Raw genomic sequence first — 26,824 nt, forward strand, 5'->3', positions numbered from 1 at the left:
GTGTGTTGAGGTGAAGTTATTTCTGTTGTACCAAAGCAACTTGCGTATGCATATATTCTTTGAGAGACAATCACGAAAGAAAGTAGCTAAATGATACAGGTTGGAAGTAAAATGTTTGTACAAATGCATCGGAAGTGCAATTTTCTGTAGTACAAATGTGCAAGTATGATCGTAGTCAATTTGCTCGGTCCCAGCTCTACACCATACTGTCTAAATCCATTTGTCTTGATGTTGGAAATAGCGCAAGTGCGTGGAGATGTTTCTCGGATGTTTCTCTACTTCGCTTTTTGCATAACTCTGGGTCATTGACAGCGAGTTTCTTTTTAATTTCTTTATAGGAATTAAATGCTTTATCTGAATCTTTATCTGAATCCGAATAGTTCACTTGAAAGAGTCTGTAGAAGCACCACAGAAATACATGCTTATGCTAATATTTATGCCGTTTATGCTATAGCGCCCCTTGTGGCCTCTCTGACAAGGATTCATGTGCTTGTTTGCACATTGAGGTCTGAACCCATTCAGAATGTTTCAATGTCAAAAAAATTTTTTTTTGCGAAGTCAAGCTTACATATCTATAAGATTTTTGAAAATGTACATAGTAGAGTATAAATGATTTTCAATGTTAGGCCATTGCAGTGTTTAATGCAAATACTCTTTTCTTCTGACTGATTGCTCTTAGTGAGTTAAATATTCTTTCTGTAGAGTAATTTTGTCTCTGTGGACTTCATTCACCCTTCATTCTTATTTCAAGTCAATTCGATTCAAAGTTTTCACTGGGCTTTCCTAGATAAAATTGTGTTTTAAAAATGTGGCTCCCAAGACGATCACTGTTCAGGAAGCTCTGGAAGCTTTGAGGTTCATTTCACCTGAGAGGAGGTGACTTTGATCCCTGTCACTGCATAAAACATTTAGTGACCAGTTAACATTAGCCTTGGAAAAAAGAATCTGAAATTATAAGCAATGACACATCTCTCTCGCATTCAGTTGCTCTGTGTTCCTCAATCTGTCCTCAATCTAAACCTTTTTTCTTAAATGCATGTTATTTTTAGTAAACCGTTCTAAGTTGTGATGTTTAAATAAAAATGGTACTATTATACATTGTTTAACAGTTGTTGACTTCAATTTAGCAAGCATTTCCTCCCGTGTTTTTTGCTTATAGGTCAAGGGTTAGCTGTCTCTGCCTGTGCATGTATCAATATGACGTGTTCAGTGTTTACTGATGTAATGCTTGACCTCTGTCTATTTTCAGGAAGAGTTCTTTGCCTCTAGCCATCTCAGTGCGAGCACTAAAATAAGGCATACATTTTTTTTCTCCTTCTTTTTTTCTTCTTCTTCTTTTTTTCTGGGTTGACAGACATTTGGAGGTATTCACACATTTAATAGTTAAATCAGGATCAGCAATAGTACAGATATTATTACAGAACTGTGTGTATTAAGATCAGGTTCGAGTAAAAGAGTGGTTTTGGTTAATGTGAGGGTGGACAACTGTGTGTAATCTTTAATCTAAAAAATGTACTTCTCTCAGCTCCTTGCAATGACATCTCCTCTCTGAACCTGTCACTCACATGAAATCGTAGAAATTGGCATATGAAAATGATCTAATCATTTACCAATGGACAAAATATAGTCCCAGCCCACATAGTTTTTCGTTTGAGAAGAAGTTTCACTCAAATAGTATATGTCACAGCAGAGTAGAAAAGATGGCTGTAATTTTTCATGCTGACTAGCACCACTAGTGACAACGAACAGAAATGCAGTCTGTTAAAACATCCTGATTGGACCAGCTATAGCATTAGTTAAACCATTGGATCAGCAAATAATGTTCAGGGAAACTTATTTATTTGAAAAACATGGCATTATTTTTGCAAAAAAATTTTTTTGTGATACCAGAAATGAAATACTTTACCTTTAAGACATTTTGATGTGTTTGGTTGATTCAGCAGTTTAATGGTCCTTGGCCTTTCGCTGTTGTAAGAAATAAAAAAACTGAGTAAGTGCTTTGTCCAATCCTCTCTCTCATTCCCTTTCTTTCTCTCTCTGGCTCTCTTAGTGTCTTTATTCCTTTGTAAACAGTGAGATACTACCAAGAGCAACACTTAAATGTCCTTCTGCACTTTCTGTACAGTTATACAGATGCTTGTGTCTATTACGGCACAGCTAGCATGCAAGCTTATTTAAATAAATCCGTTACTATTTGCACCTTATCGATGAATAAAATGACTCATGATACACACAAGCTCTGTTCTATAACCTAGCAGGCTGCCTTCTAAGGCAACTTACAGTAATCATCATAGATCCTCACAAGTGATGAATGTGGAAAACATTACAGGTAGCAACTCCATGCATTTTAAAAATAGACATGACTCATTGCAACAAAGTTATTGCAATAGATATAATAGATACAAGTATATTGTAATAGAGTGTAACAGTTGGGTTCGGAAAGTAAAAATCCCAATTTTGTCCAAGGAGAAACAGATTTTTTAAAATAGCTTACTATTAAACTATTAAAAACAGACCTACTTATTGGTGAGGTTGTTAATTGATGGACTTTTGTTAAAGACTTCACCGTGCATTATTTCATATTATATTTTAAATATTGGTGTTAAACAGTGTAATTCCTGGGTAAAACAACAACAACAAAAGTCACCAGTAGTCTTTAAAGTCTATAAAGAAATCTACATCAATCAGAGAAATGTGACAATAAATTTGTGCCAAAATAACTCTTTAGCACCTGTCCACTCCATATGACATAATATTTGAATATATATGCATATTTGGCAAAAAAGTAAAATATATTGTTTCTGTATAGATAATCAACATCTGTAAATTAGTAATTTGATCGATTTATCCTTTGTTGCTAATTTAGTATCAGTAACACTGATTCATAAGATTGTAGTTCTTTCCCTCATTATGGCTGTGAAGTACACAGTCTTCTAAATTTGCCTTTTGTCAGATTGTTTTTATTCAAATCAAAGCTTATAATGCTGTAATTCACCACATAGCTGGCTTACAAATCTTATATATATATATTAGGGGGAAAAAAATGGAAATATACTTCCAAAACCAGGGCTGCTGAAAAGTGGGTGGGCACTGTTGCACTAAAAATTAATACAGATATATCGGGTAAAATAAAAAAAATTTAATTACAATTTTTAATCCCCCCGTGTCTTTGGCTTATAGGTCAAGGGTTAGCTGTCTCTGCCTGTGCATGTATCAATATGACGTGTTCAGTGTTTACTGATGTAATGCTTGACCTCTGTCTATTTTCAGGAAGAGTTCTTTGCCTCTAGCCATCTCAGTGCAAGCACTAAAATAAGGCATACATTTTTTTTCTCCTTCTCCTTCTTTTTTTCTGGCTTGGCAGACATTTGGAGGTATTAAAAAAAAAATTAATACAGATATATATTGGGTAAAATAATTTAGATTACACTGATCTATATTTAATTGACAATTTTCAGTTTTGAAAAAGAAATGCTGTTACATTCAAATTTGGCTAAAGCCCGGCTCACACTCTGCGACTTTGGTCGTCTGAGACAAAATTAAAAAATCCTAAAAGATTTTTATAATCCTAGGTTAAAATCTGTAGTCATGCTTGTTGGTTTGACATGTTCACTGATAGCCGTATTTTACCCTAGAATTTACTGTTATCAAAATTCTGGCAGTGTCAGAAGATTTGGCACACTGTCTTTGTTTTTCAAGACGAGCCATGATCAGAATTAATGCTAGAGATCTGCCATAAACTCTAGCACTCTCGCGGTAAATCTGATATGTTGCCTTTGCAAATATAAACACCGGTTTCGCCCGCTGTTTTCATGGGTGTGTAGTGCTGCTTACTTAAATATACGGATAATTTTTCTTGTGCACACCCCATTTTAAAACGTCTTTACTGTCGTACAGTCTGACATTAATGACAACTGAGATCCCACAGTGTGACATGATCATCATGTTCGTACTAGTGTTGTCACGGTACCACAATTTCAGTATTCGGTACTGATACCAGTGAAAATCCACGGTTCTAGGTACCAATTTCGGTACCAAAGCAAAACACAAAAATATGCTAATTAAAAAAATAATTACTTTTTAGCACTAAAAATAAAACCAATGCCATTCTTTATACTTATTTACAATTGTGTTTAAAGTTTTTCTACAAGTTATATAATTATGAAAAACAGTAAACAAGTTTCACCCAAATTTAATTTGTCTTTTAATTTATGAAATTTAAACACATTTTATTTTTGGTAAATAAAGGGGATTTGCTATTAAAATTAAAACATGGAAGAAATATTGTGATTTATTTCTTTAAAAAACAAAGTTTTATACATTTTTTCAACAGTAGCAGCAGTATCACATACATTTTACTAAATAATAGTAATATTTCTAGCACAATGCCTTTATGAAAAAATTAACTTTTAGGCCTAATGAATGCATATTTGTCATTTTAACTGAACTTAAGACTTGTGGTGATGCTTAAGATATTTTTGGTCATTGAGGGTTTCTGTAAAAATAATAGTAATAAATCATATTAATTATTAATAAAAGATAATACTGCTACTAATTCTACTATCATACTAATGTATATACAATGCACTATGTATTGATGGGCTGCTGGGTTCATGAATATTAATCACGTTGTCTGTGTTCGGTCAAACTGATTTACTGAAATCAAAACAGGGACAGGCATTTGCGCATTAGCTCCGCCCACTACCGGAGAAACCGGTATGTCTTCTGCTTGTTCGAAAATGAATATGAATAATTCTAAATGAACTCCATTATTTTGACAGGAGAAGACAACAAAGAAAAGTTTACATATAGCGTGTCGATTCAGCGTGGTAAGACTCTCGCTCTCTCTCTCTTTGCATGTGTGAGAAACAGCACTATCAGTAAAGCGATGGTGAGTCGTGCGCCTTCACAAAGAGTTTACAGAGCATGAAATACAGGTGCGCTGTGCGTCCATTGAGATGAACTGAAAAGTTCAGATCGTTTGATTGAGAGAGAACTCTGAAGCTCAGATGCTGAAATTAATGCAAGTGTCATGCGCTTCAGTCTATGTAGTAAACGAACCCGCACGTCTCTGCCATTCATTAATTCACACAGAGACGCACAGAACACGGATTCATATTTCAAACAACTTTTGCGGCTTAACATTTACAGATACTGGTCCATATAGGAGATTTGAGTTGATTAACTATGCTAACAGTCATGACAAATTCCATGACTGTCCATATTAAAATGTTAGTTTCATTTTCATGACTGGATTTTGAGATTCGGTCCTCGTTTTCTGCTTCGCAGAAATCATAGAGCTGAACCAAGTTTGAACGGGACCTCGGTACTACCGGTACTTAAAGAAACCTGGTACCGTCACATTAAAATTTTTTTAGTACCGACTTGGTACCGAAGTACCGGGTCTTTTGAATACACTAGTTCATACAGTCTGACAAGTACAATCCTAAAGGACTTTTACAAAAATCGCTCAGTGTGTTTGTTTTGTATCTGTGTGTGTAATGATTGAATTTCACTAAAGGAAATACTTTAAGTCTGTTGGTCAGTTGTTTGGTTTATTCTTGTCTGTTGTTTTGTCAGAAATCACAATCCTCTGATTCAGTATGACTTGCATCTCAGTTCATTTAAATGTGTGTCTATCTGTAGCACAGGTGTGTGTAGGTGTTTCCCTCCCACTGTGTGTGTGTGTCCTCCATGCTGTAATTAGCAAGCCTGCTCTTCAATAATGCAGAGACTGAGGAAGAGCCGGTACAGTGTGTGTGTATGTTTGTATGCTGGTGTGTGTTGCACTGGCATTTAGCGCTTAATCAATGCCTTGCGCTGCCTGTGGCCACTAATTGAAGGTTAAGAGATGAGAGTCCTGTGAGCCTGAGGTGGCGCTGGTACAGAAGAGAGGCCCCATTCCTCTCTCCTCTCTGCCCTTAAAAATCCCCTTCACACCCACACCTACTGTACTGTACCTCAACATATTTACCATACAGCACACTTATTTATCACAGAATACAAACATTCAGCTATTTAGTGAATAAAAATTACAGAATAAATCTGCATTACGTGACATAAAAAAAGTACTTTTTGCTAAGTTATCCTTAGTATTTATTGTGAAGAGGGCAGCTTTCAAGGTGGTTTTCTGGTGTTTGCTGGTCTTCTAGTTTAGCTAGGCTAGATTCTTGAATTGAAAAACAGCAAAAAAGCTCTTTAGAGACAGTCAAACTAAACCAGCCTGGAGTCAGATTCTTCCTGTGGTATCTGTGTTTTGGAACATGGAAGCTAGTTTACAGCTGGTCTAAGCTAGTCATTCTGGTAGACCAGCAGCAAACCAGATACCAGCTGTCAGCTAATGTTCAGTTTAGACCAGCTGGAAACTAGCAAGTATATTCCAAAAACAAAGCTAGCAACCTAATCTAAATTTTCCAACTGGGTCTTTAGTTTAGATTTTTTTTTTTTACTCTTTTGAAAATGTTTCAATTTTACCGTCCTGAATAAAAAGAGGGTAAAAATAGATTGTTTTAATTTTAAGAATGTGAAATTACTTTGATACTGTCAGAGAACCTACTTTGGCCTGTTAGCATTATGTTACTATAGCTTGACTAGATACAGAAAAAGAAAGAAGCGAAGGACAAACTGTAACAAGTTCTTTTAAATTATTTTACATTTTCTCTCTGAAAATAATATGAAAATGGCTTTTACATAATTATCAATTTTGAGATGCCCAGGACTTGAGGTAAGTAGATAATTCACTGTTGCTTGGTTAGAGATCTGTAAAAAGGCTGTTACAGTTTTCTGAGTATTTCCCTTTCATTTCTTTGTATTTCTTTCCATTTCATTGTCTCGCATACAAGGTGCAGCTAAATCAATGGAATTGGAAATATAGGCGTTCATTTAATGGAATCATTTTGTTATGAGACAGGTGCTACTACATTTTTCCAAGCAGTTTAGGCATTGTGTACCATGAGTTGCTGCTCTACAAGGGCACATATTTGTATATTTGAATTTATGTGCACATAAAAGTATGCATGTTTATGAGTGTGTGTGTCCTAGGGAATGCATGCCTGTGCATTTGTGAGGCTCCCAGCACAAAGCTTGAAGCATTTCAGTTTGTATAAGCTCAATATAAATAGGTCAAAGCCCTGTTGGGAGAAGCTATGTGTGGAGGACATACATTCTTCTCTCAGTCAGTCATTGAAAATCTTTTCAGCTCAAGAATTATCACTTTAATTTCCCGCCTAAAATTGAACAATGGTGCTCCAATCAAGACGGTACTTAAGCTACAAGGTATAGCATCAGTATCTAGCTTTAATAAGTGTGGAGGAACAAAGAGCATTGATTCTTTCCCTGCTCTGTTCCACTGTAGAAGGGGGCAGACACTCTGAAGTGCAGAGACCACATTTTGAATTATTCACTCCAAAATAAAAAGCTGCATCTGTCTGTGGATAAATTATTTATGTTTAAAATGGGTCCCCCTGCCGAGGGAGGGAGATAAGGAAGGGGGGAGGTCTGCCTTAAACAGAGCAGCAAGTGTTTTATTGTATATGTTAGTTTATTGTAATCTTACCTAAATTATATTTAAATTAAAGTAACTTTAAATACAAATTGTATCTTTTTAAATTAGTTTTTAGCACATTTTACCATATGAATTATCTGAAATTAATATATATATATATATATATATATATATATATATATATATATATATATATATATATATATATATATATATATATATATATATATATATTGTAGCGGGGTGGAAATAACTCGCAACAGCAGAACTCAGGTGAAAGCCCCAGAGGGTGGATTTTATTAATAAGTGCTGAGGTACGTGGGCGATGATGATGGTTTGGCGTGCAGGGGTGCTGCCCAGGTACTTCGTCTCAGTCAGGCCCAGGTGACATTTCCGGGGGTTGCCAGTGAGCCCAGCCCTATGCAGCTCCATCAGCAACCAGGCTTGAACTCGCGGGGGTTGGGTAGCTTGGTTGTACTGTCATTGTTGCGTTCGTTGGGCCTTGGTGAGTTGCTCCCGGACTAGTGGCATGACCCGGTTGATCCTTTCCCTCATCACTTTCACGTGCTCGATAGCTGAGCGGTGGGGCGTAGGTTGTTGTTCCCACGCTTCCTTGGCGATGTCCAACAAGTCCTCGGGGTTGGCGCCCGAACAGCAGCTCAAAGGGGGTGAAGCCAGTTGACGGCTGAGGAACTTCCCGAATTCCAAACAACACGTAGGGGAGCATGAGGTCCCAGTCGCGCTTGTCCTCGGCCATGACCCACCTTCGCATTTGTTCGAGGGTCTGGTTGAACCGATCTGCAAGGCTGTCAGTCTCGGAATGGTAAACAGACGTTCTCAGTTGCTTCACCTTGAGGAGGCCACACAGGTCAGCCATTAGCCGGGATAAAAAGAGGGTCCCCTGGTTGGTCAGTATCTTCATGGGGATGCCTACCCGGCTAAAGAGCAGGAAGAGCTCTCGGGCGATAGACTTGGCGGTAGCCTTTTAGAGGGGCACTGCTTCGGGGTACCGGGTAGCATAGTCCACAATCACCATGATGTGTTGGTGGCCGCAGGCAGACTTAGGCAACAGCCCTACGAGGTCCATCCCGATGCGCTCGAAGGGCACCACAATGATGGGCAGGGGAATCAGCGGGCTGTGGGGAGGTTTCTGTGGAGACGTTTTTTGGAAGGTTGGGCAGGCCTGGCAGAACCGTTTGACCTTGGCTTCCATCCTGGGCCAGCGGAAGCGGTCCCAGATTTGGTGGGTGGTATTTTCGGTCCCAAGGTGGCCTGCCAGGGGGTGCGAGTGGGCCAACTCTAGCACCGTTTCCGTCTTCGTTTTGTGTACCACCAAAAAAGTATTTTCCTCCCCCCTTCGCTGTGCGACAGAGTAGAGCAGGCCATTTCAGATAATTGACAGACCACACTTACTTTGGCCCAGCAATGCTTTAGGCAATCATCCTCACATTGTTCTTGGGCAAACGACCCGCCCTCGTTCATCTGTTGGAACAGATCATGGTAGAGGTTAGTATTAGACTGAGGGGACTCACCATCTCTCCCACTGCCCAAGGCCAACAGGGCCGGGTGTTGACGAGCCTCTTTCGGCTCCCTTTCGTGGGCGATGGGCTGTACGGTGGTGGCCGGCAAATTCTTTACCACATCCACTTTGAGGGGCCACGCACCCGGCAAAGTGGAGATTGTCACTCTTTGGATTGGGACGTGCCGTGTGTCTCTGTGCACGCAGATGATAGGGAAGGTTGCCTTGGTTTCTCTGCGTGGCGTGAGGATGCGGGACTGAACCAGGCTAACTGCACTTCTGGAGTCTAAAAGAGGTGGGGCGGCCATTAATTTTCACCTCTGCTTCCGGCACTGGACACTGTGCAAATCTAAAATATAAAAAGAAGCTTAAAAGAGGCCTGATGCCTGGCCCATGTGTGAGCCGTGATGTGAAAATTATCCCGAAGCCCAGTCCTTGTAAATCTTGTAAAAAGTTAGGCCCCATCAAGCTTGGGTTGAAATGCAGTGCTCTAATCTGCAGCAAATCGTATAGGGATCATTACCCCTCCCTTTTAAAAGTTAATGAACCTTTTCCATTTTGCTATCCTAACTATGCATCCTTTTAAGGTTGGTTATTATTTGCATTTAAAAAAATAATCCTCTGTCATCCTAAACCCTATCTGACTTGTGACCTCTTTTTGGGCTATGACCCACTGCCCTGTGTTATGTTTTAAATGAAGATACCTCTCATTAAAAACACCCTTCCTTGTAAATCTAGTTGGATTTGAGCTTTTAATGGACTTAATGCATGAAATTAACATATTCGTATTACCTAAGTCAGCAGTGAGGGCAAATGGGTACAGGAGTTCCCTCCAGAACTAATTATCAAATTGAATAAGGAATTGAGGTAGAGAATACCAGTAGAATTGAGAAGTGAGCTAAGGTAAGAGGCTGTTACTTGTCTTCTGCGTTGTGATTTGCTGGAGCTCAAGCTCCTCCAACCAGCATTGTCTCTCGAGCACCCATCAACAATCACAGTAAATTCCCCTTCACAGCTACACTTCTAATGGGAAAATTCTGAAGATACTCTTTGAAAGTTCTTCACTTCTGTGCAGCTGTTTGGTTCTTGAGAGCGGTATACAAATCCTGAAGGTGTGTTGCTGTGATGCCAGGCCCATAATGAAGCCTCAGCTTCCCTTTATGCCCAACTCTAAGTGCTCATCTATTGATTAGATGGGAGAGGATGAGAAAGAGAGAGGTGGGATATAGTGGGAGATGATACAAGAAGAAGGCCCCAGTGTGTCTGGGCTCCTAATGGACTGATCGGATGCACTCTCACTCTGTCTCCCTTGTCTTCTCCGTTTCACTGTTTTCATTCCTATTGTTTTGTGACCATCTCTAGGCAGAAAAATGTTTAGATCACTGTAAACATGCTGCATGCTACAAACAATCCCATCTCTACCCTATATCTACACCTCCATCTGTGTAAGGGCCAATATAGCCATTCTGCTGACTTATTCACATATGCTGAATTATTTACCAGCAGACACAGTTCATGGAAGCTGCCTTAGAGTGAAGGCAAAATGACTCATTCTGATTGAATGCAGAGGAAGACAGTTTCTCTTAGGTACACAGTGAGAGGAAAACAGAAAGGATGTGGTATTAAGGTAGTCAAGACATCCATTGGTAGAAATCCACAGTATTGATTTGAGCGGTAAATGACAAGAACATCTATAATACCTATCCATTAGCATTTCCATGCATTTCAGTGGCAGTTTGTGGCAACTGGGCAGTAAATTATTTTTTTGAGACAATGATCTGATTTATAAGTCTCACATAAATATTTTCTCAGGGGGAAATGATGTCACCACTGTGCTGATCAGATGATAACATTACAAAAATGCATACAATAGCAACTATTCTGAGCAGTGACGTGAAAGGCAACAAACTAGAGTTATGTAAGTCCATATATTTCACTCCAAAACAAACCGGCCACTGGCAAAAAAGCTTTTGCAATATCATGACATAAATGTTTTTCAAAATACAGGGTTACTTTTGAATGCCCCTCTATCTTGTAGACCCCTTTGGAACTAAGCTGGAACCCCCTAGTGGGCCCTGCCCCCTGGTTAAGAACCATAAGTGTAGTTACAGAATCTGGCAGCAGGGGCTAAGTGGGCAATGATAACTATCCATCTTATGCATTGTTAAATTTGAAAATAACAGTTTGGATTAGTCAAATGTTTTCCGCGAACATTGACTGTAAAATTAAGACCGAACTTAACCCATTTCAGCACAGGAGGAAATTTGTGGAGCGGGTCACTGCACACGTCAGTAATTATTGTTGAAATGCTGTGAGCATGTGCCTTTTAACGCACAGAACCACTGCAGAACGCAAGTGCTTGTGTGTGTGTATATATGTGCTCTCATGCACACAGTAATCAGCCTCTCAGCATGTGCTAAGCATGTGTGTGTTTGTATTCATGGTGGATCTTCATCATTGTCCATCTGAAGTGTGAAGAATTCATAAGCATTCAAGGATCAGTTTTTGTGTGTGTGTGTGAGAGAGAGGATCAAATACCTCTACAAGTCTGCAAAAAATAAAAAATAATAATTCACCTACATTGAACAGACCAGGACAGCAACAGACCAGAAAACAATCTAGTAAAAATAAGTATTGGATTAGATTTTGAAATAGGAGAATTAAAATAAATGACTCTGTTTAAATTAAAGTTTAGAAGTCATTTGCTGATTCGTTAATGTGTGACTAACATTCTGCTATGTATCACTTAATTTTTTAAGCTTGAATGTCTTGCCCTGAATGTAGGCATTTTATGTGTGGTGTTGTCTTTGAGTGTCTGGGGCCCTCAGCAATGTTGTATGCACTGAGAGGAAAGAGAGAGAGTAATGGCTAGAGGAAGAGGGATGGAAGAGGGGGTTAGAACAGAAAAGGATGGAACATAAAGAGGGGATGTGTGCATTGAAAGTGCCCAGTCAGTGAGTCAGCTGGTGCAGAGCAGCTGCTTTCTAGCCATTTAGCACACAGATAGCAGAAGTTAGTCAAGCTGAGCCTGCAACAAACATTGAACATTAAAATGTCAGCGTAAATAAAATGAGGTGAGAATAATCCCTAATGCAGTCAGGGGAATTTAAGATCATCCATTTACCAAATTCAGACAGATTAATCAATAACGGTCTCACCAAACGAGTGAAAAACAACAAAAAAGCCTTAATCCTAAATATCTTAATCCAGTCCCCTTGCAGACTGAACGGGATTCAATAAGGCCATAATCTGAGTTTGCAGTAATTTTGTGTAATGATTGACAGATGTGCCAGTGACCATACTGTAAACGTCAAAAATAAACCCCTCTAATCACTCTGAAGCCTCTGCAGAGGGAACTGCTAATTTTTATGGAATGTGAATGAGAATACAATGTACTGTACGATATATACGGAGTGAGCAAATATCAAAGATTAATGAAAAGATTGATGAGATGGCCTCAATAACCCTGATAATCCGGAATCAAATTGTATGAGCATGTGCTGAAGGTTGTTAATGGTTACCACTCTTAGTGAGTTTACTAGCAAAACAACTCAGCAATCATGAGTAATGATGGATTGTATATCACAAACTATCACAAAGAGGCCTGCAGGCCGAGGAAGTGCATTGTGATTAACGGGAATGGTAATGGTTATCTTTAACTCTAGCCTTTCAAAATAAAAGTATCTACATATTAGAATTTTTTTTTAAAGAATATAAACCTTTTCATTTAATTCTGTCTGTGTGCATTATTTTCTTTGCAGCCTGCATACATGCCAAATAAATGTGCATATAAAGCTTGTGAACCTGATGTTAATCTTAGTGGCACATGTAATTGTGAATGTATGTGTTCTTGTCCGCCTAACAAGTACTCATCAGGAAAGTGTTTCATGGAGTGCTTGGCTTTTCTTGGTTATTTATAGCTAGCAGTGTTAGCATCCTTACAGTAGCAACACAATGTGCGCTTTCTCATCTGACAGACTGTGGCAATACGATAATCTAATTCAACAACCCTTATCTTAATGAGTCTTATCATTATCAAACTAATGAAATCAATCAGGCTACATTTATATTTAGGCCTCCCGTCAAACAAGGTGCTATTCTTCAGTTCATTGTAGCGTGTCTGTTTTTGCACACTCATGAGGGTGTGAATCTGATTTATTATTGCCTAGTAATTTTATCATACTTTTTTTATGCTGTTTGTCTCATTCAAAATGGACAGAGACATATAGTCTTTCTGTGTTTCCTAAACTAGTACCAATCTTTTTTTCTATCATGGATATTCTATCTCAGTGGGTAGATTTTCATTCATTTTTCCATAAGCGGTGTTGCGCTGCTAGGAAACCACTAGTTGCCGTAGAGACACAGCTCATCGGCTACTTGGAGTGGAAGGCATTTTATCCTTCCTTTATAGTCTATTTACACCATTAATTTTCTTTGTCTTGCTCTGTGTGCCTCTGTTTTTCTTTTTTATACACTCTTTTTTTTTTTTACTCTCACATTTATTTTGATGATACTGTTAAATAAATCTAATCTTTCATCTTGTGATAAATAATGGTGTTAATTTACCTGTTTTGTTTGTTTGTTTGTTTGTTTTTTTGAGGGAGTGCAATGCAAGCCATGTTAAGAAGACTAAAAAGAGCTTTAGAAAGCTACACCAATCACTTCTTGATGCAGGAGCCTTGAGATCAGTACATCTGTGTAATTGGTATTACACCTCCAAACTCTCAAAACACACCCAAGTGCCCTTTACAAACCGTGATGACAGCCTAGAGATTCCATCCACAATTAGCATAACCCACTGTAATGACCCAACGAGGCTGCAGCTAATGAGGAACACAGTGGCACTGTTCACTTGCCACATGCCAACTCCCAGGGAGTCTTAAGGCCGGCGATATGTTTTGTGTATTTGTCTGCCTCATTTCATCTTAAGCTAAAGTAGCTTAAGTCTCTTCTTTACTTCTCTTCCTGTGCAAACCAGTATATCTTTTACTATAGTCTGGTTCTGCAGCCACATCCTGACATCCTGACGTCCGTCAAGCACATGTTTACATAGAAAAACAAAGGGAAAGTAGTGTATTGGAATGGAAATAAACGTGTTCTGTGTGATTGGCCCCTTATTCTGGTGTTATCCGCAGACTCTTTTTAAGATGGTTTCAGCATCTTGTTGGCTGCTATACATGCTGGCAACTAGGACTCCTTAGGAGTTCTGCACTGGGAGTAAATTGAAGCCTAAACACAATCCATATAATGAGATGTTGTGGCCAGACCTGATTTGATTGGTACTGTTAAAATTCAAGATCGAATTACTGATAAGCCATTACATTATGACCACCTATCTAATAGACTGTAGGACCTCTTTTAGCTCACAAAACAGAAGCCATGTGGTGAGTCATTGATTTGATGAGGTGCCGATAAGTCTCCTGGGGTATCTGGTACCATAATGTCAACAGCGGGTCCTCCAGTTCCCATACATTGTGGGGTGGTGGCGATGTAGTGCCGAACACACTTTTTGGAGGCTAAGGCATTAACAGAAATTCACCATAATGTTTTTCAAGCCACTCCTTGACAATTCTGGCAGTGTGGCATGGCGCATTATCCTGAAGGTAATGGCCATCACAGGCAGGCTGAATGGGTGCACTTGGTCCGCAACGATTTTCAGATACCTGACAGCTGTCAGGGATTGTGCTATTGGGATAATGGGGCCTAAAGTGTCCCAAGAAAACACACAACATTTCCACAGCATAACACCACATTCTCCGGCCTGTGTTCACCCAACAGTGCATCCAGGTCCCTTAGGCCCAATCCCAATTCTATTTTATACCCCTTCCCCTTCCCCTACACCTCTGCCTACCCCTTCCCCTTGTCCCTTGAAACAGAGTGTCAAGGGGTAGGGGAGAAAATATTCCCCTAAGGATTGGGACACCACTACTATGCCCTCACACATCATCATTCCTCGTCTAGGTCTTACAATACACACATATACTGGTGTGTTGTTGTGTATTAGAGCCTTTAATTATCGTTCTGTATTAATGAGCTGCTTACTGACACAGACACATATCGGAAATCGTGCAGCTCACACATCCAGGAGAAAATAAACTTGTCAACGCTGCCCCACGACTTTTTGTTCGCTGTAGCAGCCATGTTGCCGAGATAATTCATACCCTTTCGTTTGAAGTGTGGTCCCGAAAAATCTTCATTTGAAAGGCTATCTGGAGGATTGTGGTGCTTAATGAAATATGGGAACTGTGGTACAGCATTTATTTGAAGTAGAAATCTATTGTATCATCTTTATTATAATTTTTACCCTTTTTTTTTAAATCCAACCACCGCATGCATATGGCTCTGAAAGCCTTAAAAACGGTTTAAGGTTTGTTAATCAGGTTACTGATGGGGAGGACAGTGTGTTAAGCAGCGTGCTGGTCTGGGTGACAGTGTGTTGATCATGGCACTGATAGAGGGTTAAAGTGGAAAGCAAGGTGGTTGTGGTCCATGGAGTGTTAAAAGCATGACATTTGTAGCATGATAACATTTTTTGGCCTAAGGCTAAAAATAAATATAGCTGAAAGAGACCTGCAGTAGTGGCAGATCAGGTATGCAGCAGAGAGGAGAGAACAGCACACTTTAATAAATGTCAGGCCTCAGCAGACTCCACACAAAAGAGAGAGAGAGAGAGAGAGAGAGAGAGAGAGCAGGAAAAGACAGTTCCATCTTGTCCGTGTCAGTATCACTATGGAAGAGAATGAGAGTGTGAAAATCAGCAGAGAAGAAAAAGAAAACATAAGCAAGTTAAAGGTAAAAATTATTAATGAATTCATTAATTTATATAAAATATTATTTTATTTCACGAGTCCTATGAATTACATTTACGGTCCATTTTGGACACATATCATTATTAACTATGGTTGAATGCAGTCTACTTGACGAGACTCTTTGGTCTTTAGTTTTTATAAAGAAAAATATAACCACACACAGTTTTGCAACAACATGAGAGTAAGAAAATAATGACTGAGTGGGTGAACTATTTCTTTAACCAGACAATTTTTTTTTCTGTCATAACTAATCCATTTTTCTCAAACCTGACATTAATCACATAAGTGCTTCTGATGGTAGATGGGGGCTGGGTTTAGAATGTAATTATTAATGTGAATGTAATTATTCCTCCATAAATCCCAACAGAGAATCCTCCAGTGTGGGATGAGTGTGTTGGTGTGCTCCACTTCAGGAAGAGTTTAGTAAGGGCAGGTCATAGAGCACAGAGAGGGGCAGTCTGACCCAGATTTTTTTCCGTCTGTCACTTTCTCTGAGTCACTGAAGAACCCTGAAAGATGCAGAGGGGAAAGAGAGACACGGAGAAAAATACTGAGACATTTTGATGTTGATGCCTCAGTAATGGAACAGCACACCTTCTCTTTCAAATGCGTTTTGGCACTGCTTTTTTCTCCAGGAGAACACGGCCAGGTCAGGGTGACATGGTTTTAATGTCTCTTTACTTAAGAGCTATCATGGTAGCAAAATTCAACTCTAAATATAAATTTAATTTCAGCACTACAAAAAAAAAAAAATTGCTGTGAACACACTCCTTTATATTAAAATATAAATATATGTTAAATATTCAAATATAAATGTTAAATATATTTGTATAGTTTATGTGATATAATTAAATATACATAAATACAATCATATTTATGATATATATTTTTATGTATAAAATATAATAGAATTTATGCTTTGAACACACCACTTTATATTAAATATAAATATGAATAAATATATTAAATATACGTAATTATTCAATCAATGTAAAAAAATTTCCAGCAATTATTCAACTAATTAGTCAGTACCAAAATAAAAAAGAGGGGAAACTAATTAGCAATAGATTAAGTAAGCCAAATAAATAACAGTGCTTGAAATATTTCACGTATCTAACAGTATCAATTATTAAGATGAAATATTCTGAAATTAAATATAAATAGAAAACAACAAAGTTAAAATAAAAAATGTATGTTATTGTGTAAAATTACATCACAAATTATTGTAATTATCATAATTATTTTTGTGACAGCATTTGGTCACAGAATTCAGTACTACTGATATAGCAGAAATATATTGTTTCTAGTAAAGATCATCCAATAGCCTTTCATTCTCAGCAGTCAGACATTAGCCAGTCACAGAGATGGATAAGGGGTTTGTGGATGCCACTTAATGAAAGAAAATAGGAAATTGATCTTAAAATGGCCTTATTGCTCAAGGAACATTGATTTCAATAACTACATGGCATGCAATCAAAATGACTGATGTGAATGATGCAGTTTATGTAAGAGAGAATGCTTTCGTTTGGTTTAAAGTGCCAGGTGGGTGTGGCCTCCTAGATGACGGGCATCCGTGATGGTTAATAAATTGGCAGAGGTGTGGTCTCTGCTCTGGGCTTTCAGGACCTCCTGTGATTAGGCCACAACTGGAGCCTTCGGCAGGAGAGCAGAATAACAGTTAATATTTCATCAAATCAATAATTCAACAGCTGCCATGGGAGGAAAATAGAAAGAGATGGAGATGAGAGAGAGAGGGAGGGGAGGAAATAGAGGGAGAAAATGGGAGGGTAGACTGAGATACAGAGAAAACGAAAGAGAGAACACCAAATCTGCAATCACATTCCCCAAGAAAGGCCCGGTAACCATAGTAACTGGAGATGACTGTCACATGATGCGGAGGAGTATAGCGAAAGGGAGGGGACCTATGAAAGGAAAGGGAGAGATGATAATCATGGGACGGAGTATAAAGGGGCAAGTCAAAAGCAGATTGAGTCAAGTTCTGTGTTGCCTTGATTATTCTTCATGTCCAAAGGCTTTCCCATCATCCAGACTGCTTACTTATGACTATGACATAACAGCTGTGAAGTACAAGAAAGAGAAAAAGATGTTTAGATCAGTGAACTGATATAGGAGGGGGCAGGGGATGAAAATAACGAGGACAGTAGCGTAATGTGAAGACGTGATCTTTCTTTTGCTGTTTCATCCTTGTGGCTATTATCTCAAGTGCTGAGTATGACCTTAGGAAGATAATTTACTGTTGGCCTTGCTCTGGACAAATTGTTTTTAGCTTAACGAAACACCTTCCATATAGTGGCACTCTTTATCAGCTGAGTCATTGTAATGTAGATGAGCATCAAAAGGAGGGCATTTATGTTGAGATACCTTTTTTGTGTCTTGGCTGCACTGTGTTGACGAGGCTGCTTTGGATTTGTGGGAAATATCCTCTTGGAGCTAAATTTCAAAACACGGTGAGCTGCATGCCACCTACATAGGGAGCTGCATTTTAAGGCAGCTGCTGACATGTCATTGAAACTCATAAATCAGAGACTCAAAAACAGCTTGCAATTGATTTCAGTAGAAGGTGCATCTCAATCAACTCCCTAGCTCCCGAGCTTGTGAATCATTATATCATGTATAGATAGAAAGATAGATATTGTGTGGAGGTGTGGAGTCATACATATAAAACTAATACAAATTCATTATATATGCTACAAAAAAATGCTTTTGACTATTACAAACCAACAAACAAATTGTTTATTAAATTACATGCTTTAAAATTGTCTGAATTAGTTGATTTATATACAGCTCAGGTAATGTATAGTATAGTATGTATGCATAGTGAGCACCGATGCTCCCTGATTTTTGCAGTGCAATGTGGGATTTTTCAGGGAGCGCACATTCCAGTGCACTTGAAGGATTTCACGATTGAGACAGCCCTTAAAATGGCTGACTCCCTGATCAGTGTCCTGACTACTGAATTAGGGAACTAATTGAGATATAGCCAGAGTTTAATGTTAGCCTATTGCTAAGATAATTGCTAGGTACCCTAATAAACTAAAATTTGAGTGCACTCAAATATTTTGTAAAATATTGCATATTTACTTTAACTGAAGTACATTTTAAATAATCATGTTTTTTGTTGTGCCTGGATGTCCTGATTAACATACAGCAGCACATGTAATGTTACTGATTTTAATTTTAACTTTAGATGGTCATTTAATATTACATTTAAAGTTAATATACAATACAAGTTTCAATAGAAATTACAAGTTTAGTTTACCATAAATTCTTGTCAGTACATTAGACGGTACACTTTTACCATATTCCAAAGTAGTAATCTATCATAATTTATCAGTTAGTTGGTCAGAAAACACAACATTTTTAGGTAATTGCATTCATAAGAAACTATAATTCATTTTCATTTAACTGCAATCAACATGCAGTTAAGTGTCAGAAAATGTTAAATTCATTTTGCACTAAAGTATATTATTTAAGGAATATCATTTATATTAAATGTACTCTTTAGAATTAAGCTACATTTTATTGGTTTTCCATTAGGGTCGACAGATTAAAAAGATGAAGATGTGCAGTAGGATGCTTGTTATTAACAGTGTTCCTCTTGTATATCACATCCCAATTATCTTTATGAATCAGTAGATTGTTATCTAGCCGGTGTCATACTTCAGTCTCCTAGAGGACTATAATATTAGTCACTGCAGGCCTCAGCAGGACGTGACCCATGTGACAAACACAGGCCTCTTTCCATGTTTTTTTGCCGCAAAGCCATATGACATTCTCTCCTGATGTGACTTTCTTATTGCGTGTGACCCAGACAAACCCAGCAGCTGCTTAATGATGCTAATCTGCGTGGTTCTGTCTTAATGATAATGTGATAATCTCTATGTCTTGAGATAATAAAGGCAGGAGATGAATGGTCATCACTGCATAGCGTGCCATTCTGTGGAACATACAGCGTCAGTCATCTACACCGTCAAAGTTCAGTCATGGGCTTTCCCTCTCTGCCATAAAGACGTAGCTCTTTAATCACTTGATGAAATAGTGGGTTTGCCTCTATGATTTAAGCCTTTCCTTTTTGGGCTTGTGTGTTTTATCTCACTCTGATTTAAATATAGTCCATATGATAATTTTTTTAAATTCAATATATTGTTATTTATGCATTTTGCAGACTCACTTAAGCAAACTGACTTATTATTCTTGGGAATCGAACCCATAACCTTGGGGTTGCTATCAACATGCTGCACACTACCTGAAGTCCAAAAGGATTCTTAAGAAAACTTATGGCTAGTTCAGCATCGCCCCAAACGTCAACTTTCTTAAACATAATTATACTGTATACACCAAGTTTTACATAATATATGTTCATGGATTCACTTAGAATCGAATCTGTAAACCTTGGGGACTACCAGAGGCCAAAAGGAAGTTTTGGTATACTAAAGACAAGACAGCGGATATCTACTCCATTTCTCACTCTTCTATGAGATAGAGCCTCAATAATTCCCCAGCGATTAGCACCTTGGTTAACCCAACATTCCCTGAAAGTGAAATGGAACACTAGTGAGATCCTACAATTGTCTGATTAATGTCTTCAAAACTGCATTTCTTTGTCTGAAGCCATCTGAGCCCCTATCTTCATTCACGACAAGAGAGGTGGCTATCTGTTTCACTACAATTGAGAGTCCAGGGACCTCTGAGAATCCAGAAATTCCAGGATGTCTTTAACAAGCAAGCAGCCACGGAATTGCCACCTCAGTGGCCATGAGACTGTGCAATTGACCTGCTGCCTAGGACCACGCTGGCGAAGGGTAGAGTTAATCCGCTGTCCATCCCGGAACAGAAGGCCATGGAGGAGTACATTGAGGAGGCTCTCAAACAAGGATTCATCTTCCCATCAAACTTACCAGCTGCATTTAACTTCTTCTTTGTTGATAAGAAGGACATAGGCTAGAGGTCCTACATTGACTACAAGGTCCTGAACTCCCAGAAGGTCAAGTACTGTACCATTATCTATGTCCTCTGGTTCCTGCCACCCTGGAACAGCTTTGTGGTGCTAACATCTTCTCTATGCTGGACCTGTGTAGTGCTTACAACCTCAGTCAAATCCATGAGGTTGATAAATGGAAGACCGCATTCGTAACACCATTAGGTCACTATGAATACCAAGTGATGCCATATGAAATCTCTGTATATATCACTGTATAAATTGCTATCCTTTTTTCTGATTAAAGCACATCCATTATGGTAGTGAATGTGTTTTGCGCGGCTATCTGAAGGGACTTTGCCTGCATGCAATTACCAGTACTTGACTTTCTCGGGGCTATTAACATCAGCAACATTTATAACACTGTATTAACAGTGACACTAAAAAGTCTACTTAAGTTTCAAAGGTGTGAAATGTATTTTTTGGCTCTCTGAGTTCTTATAGATAAATTAAGTGAGAGAAGAGAAAAAGTTATCTTCCACAGATTCACAAAAATTATGGAAAATAAACTGATTACTGAGTTTTCAGTCCACCCACTCACAGCACCTCTTTAGGTCATGTCCATATTAAAATACAATAGAAATCTTTTTATTTTTATTTTTATGACCTCTCAGTCTCCTTTCATTAGAAGTCCACCATATACCAGTGGTTGTAACCTTGAAAAGATTAGTTGTAGTTTAAAACAATGTCTAGGGAGATGTGTCATGGCCTTTGATGAAGTGCTTGAGTAGCGTCTATACATCATAGGCAAAGCGGAGCATCTCTTTTCCTCTGTGCTTTTTTGAAAAGAATAGCTGCCATTGTCAGTGATAGATTATGGTTAAAACTTATAGATTAGGTTGAAACTGATCTCGCAAATTGACTCGTAGGCATTCTGGGCCTCTCTCAGCTGTGATCCAGTTAAGATGTCATATAATTAATCATGACATGTTGCAATATATAACGTCATGAGGTATTTAAACGTTATGATATTATGAGGAATTCAGCATTTTCTATAAAATGACTATTGTGGGTTTACAGTGCGTAGTTACATCACTTTTACAATAACTTATAATATAATAACTGCTCAAACCAGGTGCAGCTTCAGGGTGTCTGTAAGGATACTGTCCGTCACGCTGGACTACTGACTGATCTGGGATTCAAATCAACAGCGTGTTGAGATCTCTCATCACGCTGTTTCCTCTAATAAATGAATGCTGATGAAGATTGGTCCATTCTCTTTAGTCTGTGCGAAGGCCATGATGAATAGCTATTATGTGTCTCTGTGAGTCTGATCTAAATTCAGTCAGCAATCACATGCTCCATCAGTGCCATACCCCCCCACCACACAAATAAAAACAAATACAAATCAAAACAACAAAAAACTAAACAAAACATATATAAAAACTAAAACAGAGATAGAAAGAGCAAATGAAGAATGAGAGGCATGACCGGTGTTGTGACATTACAGACAGACCCACCTGCAAGAACTGCAAAGAGAGAAAGTAAACAGGTGCGTGCCTGCTGAATCTGTCAGCTTTATTCTTGCTGTTTTTAATCAAAAGAAAAATTCATGGCAAATATGTTAAAATGTTTTCATTGCAAACCTCCAGCTTTGTGAGTAATCCTCTGGTTCATTTTGTGTTGTGAAGCTCTAACCTGCAGTTCTTTATTCTTGTAGATTATTAGACTACATATAACCATTAATAATATTTTGTTTCACTAAATTATTACTTAATTCCTTTTTAAAAAAAATTAAAATCAGAAGCATCTATTACAGTATGATGTGTGTGTGTGTGTGTGTGTGTTATTTGTTATAAGGACTCCAGAAGGTTCAGTCATGCTGAGTTCAGAGGACTTGCTCTCAAAGGTCAAACTCACTGGGGGAGAAGGAAAGAGAGGATTAGCCAATCATACTGCCTCCTGCTGCTGATGCTGCCCCCGCTGCATCACCATGGAGATGGTAGCAATATCTGTCCCTATTGACAAGTCATACGGAAGATGCATCCATTTTTTTTTCTCAGTGGCGAGGAATATAGCGGCATTTTCACAGTAGAAAAACATCACAAAATAGCATCTGCATTCATTATGGATTAATTAGCGATATCCATGCTTTGTTGTTTTTCCTCTTTTTAATTCCCAGGCCCCCACATCTCACTCCTTTTAGTGTGTGAACACTTTACTCTTTCTCACAGCATATAATGGAGAGAGACTCTCTATTTAACATGGGTCTTTTCTTTTCACTCCACTCATGCAGTCCATTTCTCACGCTCTCCTTTTTTGGCTTGTGTAGTTGCATCTCTGTTGTGGATTTGCAGGTCGGCGGAACCCAGCCTCTTCTTGTAGTAGGCTCGATTGTGATCCTTTTAAAAGAAACTAAACGCTCTTTTCAGAAGTCATTACTGCTGTCAAGCTTTTTAAAGATGTTTGTAAAAGGCAGTGATGTCATAAGAGGAGGTGAGCAGGACAGAGGAAGTAAGAGGTAGGGAAGAATGAACAAGAAACAGGAAGTCAGGATGTTGTGTGTGAATATATTATCTATGCATTGATATATTGGATGTGTATATATTTAGACTTAGTATTTAAAAGTAATAATACATAATAATCCACACACATTTAATATGACACTTTTAGCATGATTTACTTTATATATTTGTATTTAACAATAATAATTATTATTATTATTATTATTATTAAATACAAATAAAATTTGTATTCTGTCTGTAGATCAAATTTCACTTTAGAAAAAGGGCTAATCACAGAAAGCACATGGGAATCCATCGAGAATATGAACAAAGGGATCAAGAACAGATTGGGTGGTCATGGCTTTCACAGTTTCTTGCAATTTTGGCTCATGTTGGAGGGTTTACATGCAATATATTCTCAGCACATTAAAGATCTCATTTGAGTTTCTCTTTCTGATACTTTACTGTCTAAAACACAATCGAATCTGGTCCTTTATCATCAGAATGTAGTATGTGTGATAACATACATTTTGTAACCATTAGAATTGAGACTCTAATGATTTTTTTTCTCAAATAAAGCGACTGTATGTAAAGGAGGACCAGCAGATTCAATAAATATAATAATATGTTGATAGTTGATAGTTAAGTTGATAGTACTCGAACAATCGCATATTCTGTTATCTCTTTCCTTCTGTTATGCTTTCTCATTCTACCCTTGCACAAGTTTTTATAACCCAAAGGTATTATGCAAAGATAACCGACCGTTTTTTTTCTTTTCTTGAAGCAAGAGCCAGCTCATTGAGAAGACTTTATAAAAGATTTTGTTCCAGCAGTATGATGCAAACTTTCAGTCATCCTTTAAATGCAGTAATTTTTTTAACTTATAACCCATCACAAGACCCAAGAGGTTAACTTTTACAGCTCAGAATAATTTTTTCTTAATTCTTAATTAATTAATTCTTAATCTTCTTTTTTTCTTTGCCTATAAAAAAGAGAAAACATTTTATGAACGTTTTAAGTATAAACCTCTATTTTGTGAGCAAGCAAGCATGTGCTTAATAGCATATTTTAAATAGTTTTCATTCAAGCAGTCAATATTGTCTCACGTTTCTGCTAAAATTCTTTGGTATGAATATAAAAGGCACAGATGAGTCAACTGTTGACACAGTAAAGCCACAACCACACAGACAGTTAAGAAATTACCACAGGTCACGAGCCTCAATGCTGTCAGTTAGTAGGAGTTCCCACGGCATATCAACATAAAGTTGAACTCTGCTTTATTTTGTCACATCACCAATGGTTGCTGTTGCTCATGTCACTGGAAATTGCAAAATTGTTGTCATTGTCAACAACCCTGAGTATTGAGCTAAAAAAAAAAAAAACATAGAACAGCCAAGATGATTTGGTCATTGAAATATCGAGTTCATATTTAAATGTCAGACTTTTAATTGCTAATCTCAAAATTGATACAATTTGAAGCACAGTTTGTGACGACTTCTGTTTGTAAGTCTCCTCATCACACTGATGGATTTTCTCTGTGTGTGTTTTCCTTTAACAGGCTGATGCTAAGATGGTCTGTGATGTTGTGAGCCGTATGGAGGATACCGAGCCCTACTCTCCAGAGCTGTTGTCCGCCATGATCCGCCTGTGGTCTGACTCCGGCATTCAGGAGTGCTTCAGCCGTGCCCGCGAGTACCAGCTCAATGACTCCGCCCAATAGTGAGTACAGCCCTCTGCTGGGAACAGCCATTAGTGCTTTTACGCATCATTAAGAGCATTCTGCCTAAATATACCAATGTTTTATTATATCATTGACTATCACGGTGCAGTCCAATTCATTTTAGAGAACTATCCACAGGCATATATTTTATGGACTGTAAATTTAATGTGGCAATTGGGTAGTGTCTACAGTATAATATTTATAGTCTTTATTTGCAATGCTTGATTGAACAGGTTGCTTTTAAAGTATTACTTGAACTCAAGTAATGTCACTCTAAAGGGAATTTACAGATGCGATTACAGTATGCGCTGATGAAAGGTCTCGAGTTTGTGTGTGTATGTGTTCTATATGTGTATGCGTGTGCATAATAGCATGGAAAGAGTTCAGTCAGCATTATATTTCTGATGTTGTGGTTTACTGTAATAGTTTGAGAAGCCTATCTTGTGGAAAGTGGGGTTTAGATGAAGACAAATTACTTGCTCACATATTGACGACACAGATTATGTTACTATGAGGCACATGTGGGGAGGGGAAGGATTGCCAAAAAGAGAGTTTGCAAGACAAGTCTGGGAGAGACGTTTTTCTTCTTCATTATTTGCATATAAACATCACCAAGTTTTGCATAAACTTGCAGCCTTTTGTTCAGTTATCAGTAAGACAAACAGTAGCCAGTGGTATTTCATCAAAGTTCAGGTGTAAGAAAACAGAAATATCAAATGGTACAAGGACAGTATATTTAATCGTACGATCTATTTCCAGTTTTGTATACCTATTTAAACTTTATGTAAGTTATTTGTTATTTTATATTAGGCATAGCCTGCCCTTAAGCATGGTCTAATTTTATATGTTTTGTTAATAAAAGTTTTATGTTTTATATATAGACACCGAACTGCCGCTAATCCTAAAGTGAAAGTAAGATGCACACGGCATTTTAAGCTATTTAAAAGCAGAGGAAAGTAAGGAACAGAGGGGAAATTCAAACGAAATACACCTATGTTTATGTATCTTAGCTTTTACTTCTCCAACTGGGTGGAATCATAGTCAGAAGCATACACGCGATTTTCTATGAAATCTGTCAGCTCTAATCTGTTGACTTTCGCCAACTAGAGTCGACTTATCCAAACTATAAATGGGGGCAAAAGTCGTATAGTGTATTCCAGCCTTAAGCTATTCTTTCACATCAATCACTGACTGTAAATAAAGTAGTTGAGGATAGGTTTGAGATAATTTCCTTTGGGCTGTTTAGCCATACCGGTGGTTTACAATGTATGGCATATTGGCTTCCACAGGTCTTTAGACTGTAGGCTTGTCTTTCTTCTCCCCAAGAGTTCATTGAACTGTAACTTGAATATCAGGAAACATTTCAGAACATTCAGAGGCGCAGTGGTCTTTTCCAGAGTGAGATGATGAAACAGGATTAGATTGGCCTTCATAATTATTTGTTCTCTGGGAAACTTTAATCATTATCTGAACTTATTCCACTATTTCTGTCCTTCCGCTCTCCTTCTCTCACACTCACAACCCTCTATGCAACTCTGATTCTGCCCACTTTATGTTGCCATAGATGTTGTCCATCCTTATAACAGCTCCTCCCCTTCCACACTGCAATCATTTCCCACTTCTACAGTTGTTCCTCTTGTCCACTCAGCTTTGTTCCTGATTTTTTTATTTTTCTCTTTTACTTCTTCTTTTCAGTTGCAGGTTTTTCAATTTCATTTCTTCAGTAATTAGTAGAATCACGGAATTTACAAGAAGCATGTTCCATTTCTGATTATATGAGACATGTCAGAATTCTGGTGCTTTTTGATCATAAGTCACAATCTCTTGCG

At 38.1% G+C, this 26,824-nt stretch overlaps 1 protein-coding gene across 3 annotated transcripts in view; it reads left to right on the forward strand.

Annotated features, from left to right (window-relative positions):
* Positions 1-26,824, forward strand: part of LOC113061598 (guanine nucleotide-binding protein G(o) subunit alpha) — an 88,848-nt gene that overhangs the window by 44,072 nt on the left and 17,952 nt on the right. For all 3 annotated transcript variants that reach the window (XM_026230842.1, XM_026230843.1, XM_026230841.1), the window contains exon 4: positions 24,834-24,994. In XM_026230842.1, the coding sequence (XP_026086627.1) occupies positions 24,834-24,994 (161 nt within the window). The remainder of the gene's footprint in view (positions 1-24,833; positions 24,995-26,824) is intronic.

The sequence above is a fragment of the Carassius auratus genome, chromosome 43, assembly GCF_003368295.1.
Source record: "Carassius auratus strain Wakin chromosome 43, ASM336829v1, whole genome shotgun sequence".
Classification (NCBI taxonomy): Eukaryota; Metazoa; Chordata; class Actinopteri; order Cypriniformes; family Cyprinidae; genus Carassius; species Carassius auratus.